The sequence below is a fragment of the Drosophila melanogaster genome, chromosome 2R, assembly GCF_000001215.4.
Source record: "Drosophila melanogaster chromosome 2R".
NCBI classification, from domain to species: domain Eukaryota; kingdom Metazoa; phylum Arthropoda; class Insecta; order Diptera; family Drosophilidae; genus Drosophila; species Drosophila melanogaster.
In genome coordinates, this window is record NT_033778.4 from 11,168,183 (window position 1) to 11,184,940 (window position 16,758).

Consider the following 16,758-nt stretch of genomic DNA (forward strand, 5'->3'; position numbering starts at 1 on the left):
GAGTAATGCCACGATGACAGCCATTCAATGTGATTTGGGTCTTGAAAAACTTTTAACGCTCACACTGCGTATACGCAATGAAACCGTATAAATGGCAAAATGGCATTGGCCCTAATTCGAGGGGGGATTTTGGCAAACGAATGAACGAAATGCTTGCTATGAATGAAGAGACGGACGGGCCAAGCTGAAAAGTCAATTCACTGAGATGCGGAAAATAAGCCAATTGACGAGGGCGAAATGGTCAAGTTTTTATCATTTAATATTTGTGCTGAGTAATGACCACTTGGTAATGTCCTTTTTGCGGGCAGGCAAACACTTGACTTTCAATCTCTCTCTCTCTCTCTCTCTCTTCGACTCCACCTATTTGCAATGAATTTGCCATTTGAGGAAAGGCAAATTTGGCAGGAGTCGTCCCCTCGACATAAAGTACAATTATCAATGCCCACTGGCCCCATTAGACAATTTATAGGCAAAACTTCAGACGGCTAGACATTCAATGCTAATGAATGCCACGCACCAATAAAACAGCAAATATTCATTGGTGAAAAAAAAAGAAGAACAACAATTGAATTAAGTGAAAACGGCAAGAACAACAAATAAATGCGATACAAAAAGTTCAAAAGCCAAAACCTGAAGCCCTTCGCCAAAAGGTGAGCACCCAAAGTGCACAATAAATAAAATTGCTGCTCTGAAATGGGGTGCTAAAACAAGCCACTTTTGCGTTTGAATTTTTTAAAAGCTGCGAGAAAGGAGCGGTGTGCATGTCAATTTCAAGGAATTGTATGAACTACTTGGGAAAAAGAAAAATAAGATATATAAATTCAAATAACAAAATCTAAAGAAAAAGCTTTGTTACAGACATTATGGTATGGCATATTGTTCAAACATTTTATGAAGGCAGTTCCATTTAAATAAGAAGTATTTTTCTATTTGTGAAATTTTCATCCAACTCGAAAATGCAGGTATTTTTGCCAAATAGTAGGTATTAACAGTTCGAATCATTAAGGAACATTAATTTGTTTTTGGCGGTATTGTTTTGATTTTTTTTGGTTTCTGACTCAGGTAAATTGGCTGGTCCAACAATGCCAAATCTTTCGACATATTTATAAATTAACCTTCAACCTTAAAGCAAACTCAAAAGCAAAAAAAAAAAATAGCAACGGAGAGACGGAACAAAAAATGCCAGGAAAAAGCGCCACGCTTTGGGGAAAACCATGAAAAAATCTCGTGAGATATATGCGCGACTATGTTTTCGTACCGTTTGTGGATGCCTAGTGGGAAAATTGAGTGGTTGGTGGGTGGCTGCTGGCTCTTATGTACACAGACATCTGCCGAAAACCTCGAAAATTGTTTATTGTTTACTTTTTGCACTCAACGTCTTGTTGAAAAGCAACCAGCCGTATCAATAATGCGAGAACGGTAGGAGATGCTAAGTGTTTCTCAGAAGGGCAGAGAAGTTATTTATTTAACTGGTACCGGAACAATATCGGAACATTCCCACTGCTCTACATTTTTTTATGATTTTCACAAATGCAGCATTAAATTGGGATTGGCGGTTGTCTTTGTGGCATTTAATTCTGCTTTCATGCAAAGAGGGAGGTTTTCTCTTCATCAAGAGGATCGATTACACGAAATCAAAGCAATCGCATTAGGTGTTTTTTCGTTTCATCTGTGGATTATTTCAACTTGACGAAATTATTCGAAATGGCTTGCTGTTTAAAACATGTGCGAAATGCTCAACTCTAACTTTTTAGCCATGAATGAGCGTTTATATTTCTCAACCTAACCATTAACATTTGATTTATTTAGTTCCATTATAAAGGCTTATATTACTTGATTACTTGTCGGTGGCCCAATATTTATGCAATGCCATGTTCGTAGCGCTAAAACTGATTACTCACTGCTGTCAATCGTGTAGTCGTGGAAATTTGGTGGCTTGCCCAGCGGGATGGCCACTAATGAGACAAATCCCTTCGATGGCCTTTGTTCGTTGCGAAAGATTCGTTGACGGAAACCAATCATTGAACCTAACCGACAGCAGTTGAAGTCCTTGTGGCCTGGTTAATTAACTTCGGGCCACTGTCGTCATAAATTGCACCCCTGTCCCAAAGTCTAATGCCCGAATTTAAGGCACATAAATTGGGATTTATGTGGGCGAAAGGCAGCATTGTTTGGCCAGAGAGTTTTTCGTAAGTGAGAGCATCTCATGCAAGCATTACTTATTTAATTTAGACTATGCCCCTTGGTAATTGACGATAATGAAGTCGCTGGATGGACAACAGAGCTTCCAGGCCAGTTCTGCTTTTATTATGCAACATTAAAATGCCACATGGCGTGCCGCAAGGCTCGACTTATTAAAAAACATCCAACAGGGATGTCACCTCATGCTGGTGTCTCAATGATTTTCAGTATGGAATGGAATGGCTGGCGCCATTGTGTGTGGCAGAAAGGAAGACCATTTCCACTACCGAATTGTGTGGTTTTTTTTTTTACCAATTTTTCATCTACGTTTAATTTATTCTTTTATGTCCCGAGCGTGTTGCTTTTGATGTGCCCACAATGTCGGCGCCGCAAGTTTTGCAACCGACATACATAAATAAAACTTAAGCATTCCACAAGCGGCAGCCACATTGAGTGTGATCCATGTGCTCGTTTCATCCTGTTGAGTGCGGCTTGGGTTTTTGGACGGGTTTGCGTTGGCTGATGCGGTTGGACATCAATTTCCTATTGTGGTAGGATTTCCGCTTTCAGATTGATATTTTGTGTTCGCCCGAATTCCCATTTGGCCCAAAGCGTGGTCAAGTACTACACCCACACACACACACACACACACGCACACAAAGAAAGCCAAACTTAGCCGGGGGCATCGCATTCAGACTCCTCGGGAACGCCATTCGTTATGCATATGATCAATTAAATACAGAACATTTAACAGCAGCCATTTTTGTGTGGTCCGAAATACGGAACTAGAATAGTTTACCGCCATTTACCGAAACATAAAAGGTCATGGCGAACAATGAATTTCCTATTTTACTACTTTTAATCAATGGGATAAGGGAAAATAATGCTTGTTCATTCGCAGCGCTGGAAGTTCAAAAACGTCTATTATAATTATTAAAATCAAATGATTTTTGGGCCACCGTAAACGTAATAAAACGTAATAATTATTTTTGCAAAATACAGAGCTGAATATTAAAATGTTTCCTTTATCTTTTTGCCAAATTTCCATAATGAAAGATACCTTGCCATTTCACAAATTCAAGATCATACAATACAAAATAGCCTGAAACCAAATCGCAGTACAATGAAATCGTGGAATTAAATAAAAAGCCGTCCTATATTCAAATTATACGCTATTTACCCTTTTGTTTCACCCCAGTAACCAAAGATAAAAGGTTACGAAAAAATTTCGTCATTGAACTGAATTATTTTGTTTACCAACCTAAAAGAATTCCGATACAAAAATTACAATATACAAATTAATGTCATATTTGAGAACAAAGGCGTAAAAATAATTAGTAACATCAAACGAACAATCATCAATCAAATTAAATAGATTCCCAGGAAAAAAAAACTCTTTTAATATCAAATAAAACAACATATTTCTGAAACCCTTTTCCACTCAAATTGAAGGTATGAATAATATTTCTTTTTTTTTGCGCCAGTTTTTCATTCAGACACCCGTTGCGGTTTCTTTTGTTCATTTTATGGAAATTAAAATTGATGATATTTAAATTTGGTGATAATTGAACATTATTTTTATGGCACTCACATTTGCGTTTTATTTCTTTTGCTGGCTTATTTGGTTGGAATGGTTCTGTTTAGATAGAAGAATAGAAGTATGTAGCAAACACACTTTTTTGAAACGATGTGTGGAATTTTTATGAGGCAGCTTGTAAATAATTTTTTTTTTTTCTTCAATTTTGTTACTTTCGTTTTTCAACTGGATTTCCCTGACTTTTCAACAGACCGGTCTGTTTGATCCGCACTGTGATCCTTTCACGCGCTCTGTTATTTTCCGACTGCAAGTGAAATTCCGACGGACGTTTTTCATTTGGCGCCAAAGTGTTCGGCACCACGAATTTCCCCTCCTTCCAGCTTCCAGTTTCGAACTGCTTTCGCACTGGAACTGGAAGGCCTTCTAGCCGGGCGAACATACACACGCACACGAACAATTTCCAATTGGGCGCCTGCGCCAATTGTAAACAAAGAACAGCTGTTCGAACATAGTACATATATTCGTTTTCATTGACGATGGAGCATAGTATAACACAGGGGGGGGGGGGTGCAGGGGGGTTAACTCTGAACATAAGGATGAGTGATGTGATTAGGGTGGTCACGCGTGCGGCTCTAATAAATATCAATGATTTGTGAAAATTCTTAAAAGAAACAAACCACATTTATTGAAAGTCGTTTAGGCCAAACATCGTATATCTTCCCATATGAATTTAAATTGAAGGGCGGCCGTTGGCGTTTTGGGGCTGGCAAATGAGGCTCAAGGCCACGCCTTTTACTTGTCACTTTGGCTGGGAATTCTCACAGCTGTCAGCCAAAATCCCATCCACTTGACATCGCCATCGCCAATGTTCTGCGATATGTTCTTCTTTTCTTCACATATGTACATATTTTCGCCAGCACTTAATTTCCTTTGAAGCCGCATTATTTCAGCCTTTCGACACCAGGCGTTACGAGGCGTTGCGGCTCGAACAGCTTTCGACTGGGCCCAAAGTGTCTGCCTTAAATGAATCGGAAACATTAATGGCTGTATCAAAGAATAGGACGCCTTCATTTAAACGTCTTCATTTAATTCATCGAATTTGCTATTTTTATGCATATGAATATTAAATTAAGTCGAAACATTACTATCATTGGAATGGATACGATTCTATGTGCAGTAATTAAAATGTGTTTCAACAGAGTACATATCTTAGAATCAAACTTCATCTATAATTTAGAATAATTTTTAAACCATGAATTAAATGTTTATCTTCGTTATTTTCGCTGCGAGTTGCAGCAGCTAGTTTATAAGGTTTGTGTGTTCGTCCCACCAAGTTTATGATTATTAAAATATATTATAATGACATGTTTATATTTTTAGCAACTCCTTATAATTAATTTATCAAATCGCCTAAATCAATGCTTTTCCACTGAAGCACCATGTTGTTTTTTGATATTGCATACATTTAGGCTTAGAAAAGTATTACCTTTTTATCAATTGTGTGGATAATCTTAAAAATGTAAATTAGCAAACTGATAAAACAGACAACCCAGGTATTATCACAGCGCAGGTAAGCCAAGTAAATAACGCTTATCATCTGGAGCTCCTGCTATTGGCATTTAAGCTTTGGACACACACACACACACACAATACTGATAAGGCGACTCTCTTAGCGAACTCTCTTCGCTGCTCTGTGAGTGGGAAAAGAAAAAAGGTAAACAGACAAGTTGAAAGGCGATTTTCGATTGAAACGAAACGGCTGGTCGAATTGAAAGCCACTTACGTCGCTCTTTGGCTCTCTCATTTGTGCGCCAAAAGAGAGCTCACTTTGGGTGTGCTCTTGGCGTTCGGGCTTTTGGCTTTGGCTTTGGCTTTTGGGGGCCTAACGGATTCTCGCTGGCTCTGTTTGTCCGTGAACGCCGACGTCGACGCACGCCTCTCGTTTTCGCGCGCTTCTCGCACTTCTCGGTAAATGCGCAAAAAAGCCAGCAACGAAATCAAATCAAGTCAAATCGCAACGCATGGTGAATAACATGTCCGTTTTATTAATAGATTCCGCAACAGCCATATAGCGCATATTTCGAAAGAGATATATAATATATATGAAATAAAGTGAGGCCCTCGGATGAAACAGTGTTGATAAGGAGTGTACATACATACACACACGCAGCACATAAAACTGAAAGAATTCGCGGCGCGCGCGATTTAGTTGCGAATATTGCGTATACGCAGGGTCTGTCAAAAGTAATACAAATCAAACAAAACCTACCACAACAAAAATAAGGAACGGCATATCAAACCGAACATTTCCGAATTGAGGTTTTTTTTACACAGCGAGCAGAGGATACGCCTACATGGATTTATATAGCACAATTACAGCAACCAAGGATACTGAGACTTGGGCAGGATAGCAGCGATGCCAGCCAGCGGGTTGCAATCTCCACCAGGTCGACAGGCAAGCGGCATATCAGGATAATACCAGGGACTTGGACATCATGGCTCCTCTATTTGTCTAGTTGGCAAATACCAGCGAACCGGGAACCAGGCCACACACACACACACCCATACACTCGCTTACACACACAAACACACACACACGCGCGCGCTCATACGCTCAGACAAACAAGGACGCTTGTCATTGTGTGCGTCAAGGACGTCGACACACGTACAAGCTTTGTTGCTGTTGTGCCATACAAACAGACCAGAACCAGTGTCGCAAGTGGGCGTGCCAGCGGGTAGGCGGCCTCTGATTAAATATACATCAGTCAAGCGCAAGGATCCTAATTTCCAGCAGTATTGTTCTGTGCAAAAGGACAACGGGACAGCGGACAGCGGACAGCGCCAAAACGGGACACCAACTTTGAAGCAGGGAAAATGGCGCGACGCAAGGGCAGCGGTCGAGGCAGTAAGTACATTTTCCTGTTAATTATTCAAATCAAGCGTGAGTTCGAAAATATGCCAGCGAAATTCCGGGAAATTGCCTCTTCTCAAGGATTTTAAGCTATTTTGCAAACGTTTCCATAAAGTGTTTACAAGGAAAAGGGACCCAATATCCACAATTTCTATGCTGACTTTTCTTTGGAATCTTTATATTTAGTGGTTCTATTATAAGATCGAACTTTGACTGCTTTGTTCTTGATAACAAATTCACTCCAAGTAGTTTGTTGATTATTAAAAGAACTCCAGCGGTCTTAAAAAAATTGGGCTTCAGCTCAAGGACGACGAGTTTCACAGCTGCCATATGGCAAGACAGTAAGTCCTTGCTTCAGAGCTTCAAAGAATCTCGTCAAGTGCAGTGATTTTTTCTTGGCGGCTCAAAGGGAAAAATATGTAATTAAGAATGTATGTAGTATTCAGCCACGCCCCCACTCGAAACCTCTGGCTGTATCTATAAGATATATATTTTTTTGCATTATTATTTGTGTGCCATGAGTGCTCCACTCGCAAGAGAGAGAGAGAGAGAGAGGGACGGGGCGAGAGCAAAGAGAGGGAGGGCATGCATAAAACATGAAACAACAGCGTCAGTAGTCACTTTTCATTGCATTGCGCCCACGCCCAACCACCCACAGTCCCCTTATCATTTTAATTCAGTTGCGTTGGCGCGCGCGCTGCAAAATGTTGGGGATTCCCTTACGTAATCCCCCAGCGCACACAAAAGGCAAACAAACAAACAGGCACACAAACAAACGCACACTCACAGGGCAGCGGCAAACAAAACAAAAACACAAACGAAATGGGCAAAAGAAAGGGGGAAAAACAGAGAGCTGAAATAAAGGAAAACAGAAAGCGGGTGAAAAGCAGAGAAGCTGAAAAACAGAAGAAAAAAAAAACGTAAAAACAGACGCAAACAAGGCAGCTTGTTTGCCAGCCAGTCGCAATCGGAATTGCCCCATGTAAAATGGTCTGAAAATCAAGCTCAGCCAGCGTCATGAACTTTTGGCGCAGCTCACCCGCTCAACAGGCAGCCTAGCTCACAGATACGCAGATACAAAGATACAGATACAAAAGGCGCACAGTCACAGATACTCGACTTGCACATCCACAATCGCTATAGCCGAGATACTTTGCGTCACGTCACGCCGCCTGTTAGTCAAGTTGCTCTGTGCGCTGCGTTACTCATGCCACAATTTGAACCTATTAAAAAGCCAGATACTTTCTTGTGCCCGCCCCAACCCGCGACATCCGCAGATACTTTTGCCAAATGAGATACAAGTGTGCTGCCTGGCTTTTGATATATGCCAAGTACTGCTCGCTGGGCGGATACAGTGCGCATTCCATCAGCTGCAGCTAAATGCTTTAAATGAATTTACTTTTCATTTCAAAACCAAACCGACTAGGCAACCAGTAATTGAATATATTCAATCCGATCAATCACTTTTTTTTTATTGAACTTGATTTAATTAATATGTCACAACGTGAGCGTTTTATTTCGCCTTTTGAAACAATAAACCAGTAATTAAATATAACATTCTTAAATAAATATATTAAAACTATTTTATAGCATTTTAAACCAATTATGCTGAAATGTTATAAATATTTATATTCGAAATATTATTGTTTTAATAACAATAATAACAACTTAACTTTTTAAACAATGTTGTTGAGACTTTAACTCAACCATTTTGTTTTGTAAACCATGACCAATTGAAAATACTTGGCAACTTGGAGAGAGATTATTTGAAATACTTCTTAAATATATTTCAAAATCATCAAACCTTTAACATGAAAGTCGTCCTTCCATGGAGTACCCACTGTAGCAGGCGCAACATGCTCAAAGAGTTTGGCTCCAACTTGACTTCCAGCTGCCGATGGGTTTTGGTTTTGGTATGCAGACGACTTTGGGTATGGGTTTGAGTATGGTTGGGGGAATGGGAATAGGAATGGGTATGGGTTTGGGTTTTGAGTTTGAGTTTGATCTTTGAGGTTGGGTAGCTGGGCCGAAACACTTAAGCTGGCTTTGGCTTTGTCTTTGTCTTTGACTTTGCCTTTGCGTTGCCAGCGAGTTGGCCGTAATCTCTTTTCGCCTTCGTCTAACGACGTCAAAATTAAAATAGACTTTGCTCAGGGTTCTCGGAACCGTACTCGCATTGCCTTTTGCCTTGGCTCTGGGCCATTGTGCGGATAATTTATGGCGGGGGACTAGAGACCAGGGAATGGAAATGGAAATGGAAATGGAGTTGGGTGAGGAAATCCCACCCACTCCCTGCGGCTGGCATTTCCCCGCACTTTTATTTGAGAGTATTTTCATTCCATCGCTACCTTTGTTTCTGTTTCCCTTTGGCAACTTTGCTTGGCCCGTTCGCATTCCATTTTCCTTTTCGAATGAAAAAGAAAAGCCTTTAGTTTGCGTAGTTTTTGCCATTCAAGAGGGGTTGCTTTTCATTATGGCAGCCAGGAAGGAAGTGATGCAGGGCGTGGGCTTCGTGTTTGGAGTCCTCTCAAGTGCTAGCTAGTAACTGCCTATGTAGGTCTAGGTGTGGCCTAAACGAAGCCCATATCCATTTGATGATTGCTCTGATTCCGTTTGTAGCTCGGGATTAACTGGTTGGGTTAGAAGGGAAAGCTCTATTTGGCTTCAAATTGAAATCGTTTCAATAGATTGATTCCTTTGTGTTTAAAGATTATTATCCTTATTAATTATTAAATGATTCATGAACTTAACATTATAGCTTTTATGGTATAGTTATTTACTAACCTGGCTTAATCCAATACAATTTACAAAAATCAGGCAACAATCCCTAAACGAATACAATTTCCTGAGTCACAGTTTACCCAATCTGCCAAATTGGTTAGCCCCTTCTTTTTTGGGCCATATCATAGCCGTAAACAAACACTACACTTCAACTTTTCCTGGGACGCCTTTTAGGCCACGCCCAGAAAATTCTCTCTTCTGTCACCGCCCCCTCTCGACCACTAAAAAGGTCATGGCAGCGGGGAGGGCAACAAAAAGAACCAAAAAATTACAAAAAAACGGGAAGGAAAACAAGGAAAGCAGCGAAAATAAAAAGGGAAATAAATAAACGTGAACTGAAATCCAGGGCCCAACTTTACCTATGAGTTTGAGCAAAAATAAAACCCCATACCTGTAGCAAAAGGACCTGGCACACCGAACGAAAAACGTACATACTTACAAACAAACGTATGTATTTGCAGGGCAATGGCAAACAGCAAAAAAAAAATAAAAACAAGAAATTAAGGGAAAAGTTGGCAGCTGGCAAAAAAAAAGAAGGGAAAAACAAGGCAGAACTCATGTGCGTGTGTGTGTGTGTGTGTGAGTGTGCTGGCAAGCCTCTTCATCACCCAAATACATGCACACCACCCACACATTCAAGGCAAGTCTATGAAAGCGCAGGGCTTCCCCAAATGATAAAGTTTTATTTGCTTTTGCGGGCGCACATTGGATTCTTTTTTTTTTCAGCCACTGCTTTTTTCTTTTTTTTGTTTTTGTATATTTTGTGGGGCAGCTGGCAGCAGAGAAGCCGGCGTCGCCGTCGACGCCAGCAGCACTTCACCACAATAAAACGAACATTGAACGATGATGATGACGCCGAAGATGGGGCGTTGGGGGTGGTGGTGGTGTTGGTTATGGGGATGATGACGTTGCCACAGAAAGGCGAACATTAAACCAAGTCAACCAACCACTCGGGAATTGGCCAAGATGAAGCGAGCTGAGGATACCCCATAAAATGTGATACATTTTAGCATTCTTATAGTATATCAACTAATTTATAAATTATCCTGTGAATTCCAACAAACAGGCTTAATTATTCCTGTTGGGCTAATAAAATGTTAAGTATTGAAAACTGATAGTATATCCATATTCTTATGGTTCAAACTTTAGTCTGAGAATCTATTTTTTTGCTGCCCACTTATGGATAGTAATTACTTAGAGAACTTGCTTTATTCCCTAGCCACGTTGATAATACCCGTTTTTAGAAACTCTGCTGGGTAGCGACGAGCTTAACACAAATGAGTAGGCAACCAATGAGTGAGATAGAGCGTCACGGAGTGAAAGAGAAGGTGCGATGGGAAAATGGTGGAAAATGTTGGAAAAAAAAAAGGGGGGGGGGGTGTGACAAGGAAACGTGAGCTTGGCCCCCTTAACAACCCGATGTGTCATGGGTGCGAGCCTTGTTGGCTTGACTATGGCCAATGTAAGTTGCTGCTGCACTGAAAGCAAAAGTAGAATACTAAATGACTAAAATTATCTTAAAAGGTGTATAAAAATAGGCAATGGTTTCTGAAATATTCGAATTATACAGTTCATGCAGTTCAAAGGTCAAATTAACAATTTCAATATATTGTAAAACTTTTCAAACCGTTTCAAACCTACTCGAACTATTTAAAGCAAAAGCTTATGAGTGCTTAAGATTCCTTTTGGTTTATGTGATTTTCGTAGAAAGTAGTTCCTTATTAAGTAAAAATTGTTCCTTATTAAGTTCCTTATTAAGTATTAATGAACTCGACTAATTTCTCTCCGTGTACGAGGTTGTTGCTGTGGCTGAAAGCAGTTCACTAGCAACAACAAGGGCCACAGCAACAGTGAGTGAGTGACGGCAACGACCGTGAAAGGCCATTTGCCTTCCACTTCAACCCTCCGCTCCATTTTCGACCCACAATGGTTGTGCTAAACACACTGTATTCTGTGTGTGTGAGTGAGTGAGTGTGGCAAGGATAACCTAATACAATTTTTGTTTTTGTTGCCTAAGGACGTGCCGGAATTCGTTCGTGTATCTCTCTCGATTGCTTCGTCATGGGGCTGCGGTGCTGGATGATGACCTCCCTGATGTTCCCGCATCCTAAAGCCGCCAAAGTGGCGTTTCCTACGTCAGCTGCCTGGATTGGCGACCCTTTCTATTGAAACAGCTGGCTGGAAAGCATTTCCCTTGTAATTGAAGTGCATAATTTATAAAGTATTGCCATTCTTGGGCGAACGGCAGCTGCGGCTGAATAGTCAGCGAAATATTAAAGCAAACTCGCCTGGTTAATTAATGCTGTGGATTTTCCATTAAATTTTGAGCAACTGAAACGTGTAAATAATTTCTGACTAGTATGCATTCTAAAAAAAACTCCCCAAGTCCTATTAATTCAAACACCAATTAATGAACAAAGCTTAGTCCCGGGGATCATGAACAGAGATTTCGTTTTCAATCTGAATGCCTTTTCACAGAATGCCCAATTAATTCAAATTGATGGCTACACTCTTTGTGGAAATCACCAATTACGTACTTGATTTTTACGAGTGAAGTGAACTGTTTATTTTCGTAGCGACTGATAACCTTTCCGCAGCATAGGTCAATGCTAAATACGGTCAATGCGTTTGTTGTTTATGCGAACTCATCAAACTTGGCCAGCTTATTGAGATAATGTGCCGGGGGAAGTCAACTAAACTTTAGTTGAATGTACTCATTATTCTTGAAGCAGTATCGCTTATTTATGAGTATATTCTTTAAAGATAATAGCAGCGATTAAGAAGCATAAACTTCGCATAAACACAAATACATGAAAATGTTAGAAACTTGATTATTTCTAGATTCTCAAGCTTTTAAAACATTCTGCGCTATTCTTTTCGCTATTTTTAAATGTTTATATTTGTTAAACAACTATATATATACATATATCTACACTTTAACTAAGTAATTAAATTCGCCACCAAGTTCAAGCATTTTCGCTTATCTTTGTAAATAAATACGAGTATACAACCAAAATTTCAGACAAATCAGCTGCCCAAATAGGCGTTATTTTAAATTTCTTTAGAAAACTATCGTTCAGTCAAGTGTCACAACACAAAAAAAAAAGTCTAAAAACACAAATTTTCTATGATATTTATTTCGTTTTCATTTTCATCTAATTTCTGTTTGTCTACGCAAACGCGCACAAGCAAAAACAAACAAAACACAAATATGCAAAGTCAGAGAAGAGCAACAATAAAGCACACATAAATAAAGCCAGCAGAAAAAGAAAAAAATAAAACAAAAACAAAAACCAAGAAAACGAAGCCCGGCATCACGTCATACCGGTTTCAGTTAAATTCAGCGTCGTCAGCTCGACTTGGCCAACGTTTATGCATATTGTTGCTGCTGCTGCTGCTGCTGCTTTTGGCCCGAAAGCGAAGGAAAACCGAACCAGAAACAGAAATATGGGGGAAGCTCACGAAAGAACGAATACAAACACACACACACACACACTGGGCCCAAGAACCCAAAGTCCGACACAACAAGAGACAAACACGCGCGCACTTTGGCAGCGATTTTGGTTCGCATTTTGGTTTTGGGGCATCCACGGGGGCCAAAGTGACGCGACTGTGGCTGCAACCGACCAGCCAGCCAAGTGGTTGCAGTTAACTGGCTGCTTAGGTGCACGGTGAAAAAAAAAAAACATATTGACAATGCAAGCCAAACTAATGCAATTAAGGTGTAATTGTGCATAATCACTTTGAAGAGTATAATTGGTTATCGAAATTCTTTTTTATTTAAATTCCAATTCAAAATAAGCTGTGAAAAAGTATCTCTTAACTGCAACAAACGTTTTTAAGCACTATTTGTGCAACTTACGTTCAAACACTTTCTCATAGATCTTTACCAATCCTTCAGATACTTTTAGTTGCGTGTATCTTCGCAAGGCTTATTATGCTTAAGGCGGCCTACGGAAGATTCTCGAAAGATCTGAATGAATTTAGTATCTTAAACCAAATTCGCAAAGTTGGATGAATAATATCTTTGGCTGTATTTTCATTTGTCATTACATTAGATAGATCATCAAATTAGAATATACCACTTTGATTAGTTACCCAACAATTTGTCTCTGTGTATCTGCCTTACAATGCACCAATAAAAGCACATTCTGGCATTGTTAACCTGTTTTAGCGTCACTCGACCTGCGGTGGTGCTGCGATATAGCCTGGCTTAAGACTTTATTAAATCGCTCTCGAAGCTGCGGTGGTGCTGGTTGTGGTGCTGGTGGTGCTGTTGGTGCTGTTGGTGCTGCCGCCGCACCCACTCGTCCAACAAGCCCAAATATTAGCACACAGAACCACCTGAGTGACAGGTAGTGGTGGTGCACTGTTGTTGGCCGATGATTCACCTGACGGCGTTTGCGTTTGTGCGAGTGTGTTTCTATCAAGTTTTTAGCTTCGCACCGCTCGAACCCCGCCGCCTATTGGCCATTTTTAAACGGGTTTTTATATCATCTTTGCCTTTATATTTCGCTGGGCTCTATCTTACTCACCAGCCGAGCTAACTTCAAATTATCGCAGCCAATTTCTTGGAATTTCATTTTGGCCCGTTGGGTGATTAATCGCCGTAATCAATACATTATCAGCACGTATGCACATTTGTTGCTTGCCCACGTCGATTTTGGTGCTTTCGGCAGACTGCATGTTGCTCGCAAATCGATGCCTAATTGCAATTGGTATTCACTTTGAGTTCGCCCACTTGGTTGACAGGCGGCAGGTAATGAGAAGCCAGAAATTCTCAGTCAAACTGGGACGCCAAAATTGGCTTAAAGGTCACTTTGCAAGACTGCAATATACGCATATATACATTTGGCCAGCTATAGAAGAAAAATCCTAATAATCCTTCGATTTACAACAAATGTACTGCATTAAATCAAACACATCCTCTCCCCGCAAGAAAAGGAAAAGCAATCTATGAAATTGAAGCATAAATTCTCACACAAACACACCCATCGAAACGAAATTCGCAGAAGAGCGTAAAAGGTGATTTCCGATAAAAAAAAAAGTTAAGTGCCCCCAAAAGTCCAGAAGACAAACAAAAGCGAGCATCAGGGGCAGGTTGAAATATACTCCTTATGTGCACCTCAAATATGATTACGATGCAGTAGACCAGGCCAAGAGAAAGAGACGGCTGCTGGAGGGGAAACGAGAGGGGGCGAGCCAGGTAAACAAGGTTACTCCGTCAGGTAGTTGCTTCTCGATGTGGCTGCCCAGGGATAGAATCAGGCAGAATCACAACCACTGAGGCAACCACTCAACGCCCGAAAGCGCAAAACAATAAACAAGCCAGGATCGCAGGCAGCGAGACAGAGAAGGAGATATTCAGGCAGAGCGAGGGCATAGTCTGCACTAGTGGAGGAGACGGGTTTGCCGGCTCATCGGGAACAAAAGGGTTCTCCACACGACCGAAGACTGCGCGATGTGAAGAGGGTCGCCACTCTCAAGTTCAAAATCGGGCATCATCGATAGCACCAACCATGTGCACCGAAAGAAAACATTACACACCTACCGAAAAATTCGAAAAAATTCACTTTTGATTCAAAAGCCATGCTAGATAAGCGAAAAACAAGAATGAAAGCTATATCGCCTTTTAAAAAGCAAGTGTTACTCTAATCAAAAATTATTACTTCTGAAAAGTGTGTAAAAGTAAGCCACAATTAATCTTTGAATAACATTTAGACTTATTCATTTCGTTTTTAACCTTGAAGATACTTAAGTATCTGGCATTTACACCTTTTGTCACGCATATTTTTGGTTTCTATCTGCCATCTATTTCTATCTTGTGACTCTTGTATCCTTATCTACACTTTGTATCTGCTATCTGCTGTGTATCCAACTTGTTGTATCTTGGTTTCCTCTGTTGATTTGAAAGTGACAAACTTGGTAATGAATCAGATTTCAGGGGCTATTATAATCAGCTATTACGAATGACACGATCAATGCGTAACTTTGATCTGCTATTTTTTCTCGGTGTGTCACTGATCGGCTGCGTTTTGGGTTAAAGACCCATGCATGGTGATGGTGCAATCCACCGTCCAACTGGCAACGTCGCCATCTCCAACTGCGACTGTCTGGCGACGATGTCGTCTTGTTGTCTGGCGACGGCGGCGTTTTCAAAGCGATACAATCCCGGGATGCAATTGAAACTACGAAATGCTCGTAAAGTGTGGACCTGGAACGGAGGAGGAAGGTGGGGGTGGAGGAGCTCTCTGTCTAACCAATATACGAGAATATTCCGCTCAACTTTGAATTACTCGTTGTAGCAATATTATGCTTTCCGATGAAAAATGAGCCCGCCAAAAGTTTTCTTATGTAAAATACTTGCCCAGAGCTTTCAGCTAACAGGATTCTGGGAAAATAAATTTAAAGTTAAGGGGGGACGAAAGACAATGATGAGCGAAGGGGGGGGGGGGGGGTGGGGGAGAGATGAAGGGGGGCTGGGCCCTGCAAAACTTTATATTAAACGACAGAACCGCAAATTTGCTCTCTTGCCGTCTTTCTCTTACACGCCGACCCTCTCTTTCGCACCGTGGGCCATTTATTGAAGGAAGTCACGTTACGAATGTGGCACGTAGTGCGCCCAGCACGTCGGGCACGTCGGTGAGGCGCCAGCATTTAGAATTCTGTTTATAGACCGCTTCACGCACAGCCATCTCTCTCTCTCTCTCTCCCTCCCTTCCCCTTGCTCACTCAAACACTCACTTACAGCTAAACCCCACGCCCAACCCCACCGCACGCCCCCTTTTGCGACAAGCTCGTGCTGCAGATACAATCGGAGCGAGAAAGCGAGTGACAGAGAACCGAAAAGTAAAGCAAAACGTCAAGTGCTACGCGTATCTTACAGATACAGTGAAGTATCTGACAATTAAACAATAAGTATTGTTTTTACAATAATAGTATTCTCTTAAGCATTGTTGCTTGAAAAGAACGCGAATTCTTCAATTTGATTCATAAGCATAATATTAATATTAATATTAATAGCATATTACAAAAATCTTCATTATTAAGTGTCACTGTACCAGCAACAGCAGACATTGTTGAAGGTGTGGAGGCAGTTGATTGAGGATTGTCCCAAACACACACACACACACAGGGAACAGCACACACACACACACACACACACACACACACAGAGACAGACAGATTTCGTTTTTGCGCCTTTTTCTTGTCGAACACGAAAGTTGGCAGCTGTTGCCGTTGCCAGGATGCTTCGATGCTTCGAAGTTGCCAGCAACAGATACTTTTATTTTTCGCTGGAACCTGTATCTTAGTATCTTTCGCCGGGCAGCAGATACATATACAAGCG

At 40.9% G+C, this 16,758-nt stretch overlaps 2 protein-coding genes across 6 annotated transcripts in view; one reads left to right on the forward strand and one right to left on the reverse strand.

Moving 5' to 3' along the window:
* CG13229 (uncharacterized protein) overlaps positions 1-4,024 on the reverse strand; it is a 32,903-nt gene extending 28,879 nt beyond the window's left edge. For both annotated transcript variants that reach the window (NM_001273952.1, NM_001273951.1), the window contains exon 1: positions 3,773-4,024. The gene's annotated coding sequence lies outside the window, so the exon portion shown is untranslated. The remainder of the gene's footprint in view (positions 1-3,772) is intronic.
* Positions 1-16,758, forward strand: part of shn (schnurri) — a 58,309-nt gene that overhangs the window by 9,097 nt on the left and 32,454 nt on the right. For 2 of the 4 annotated variants that reach the window (NM_206091.2, NM_001273954.1), the window contains exon 1: positions 5,621-6,623. The exons of 1 other annotated variant lie outside the window; for it this stretch is intronic. In NM_206091.2, coding sequence (NP_995813.1) covers positions 6,593-6,623 — 31 coding nt within the window. In that variant the 5' untranslated portion in view covers positions 5,621-6,592. Of the gene's footprint in view, positions 1-5,620; positions 6,624-15,041; positions 15,099-16,758 lie in introns of those variants that run through there. One more of the 4 variants, NM_057375.4, reaches the window with a different exon arrangement.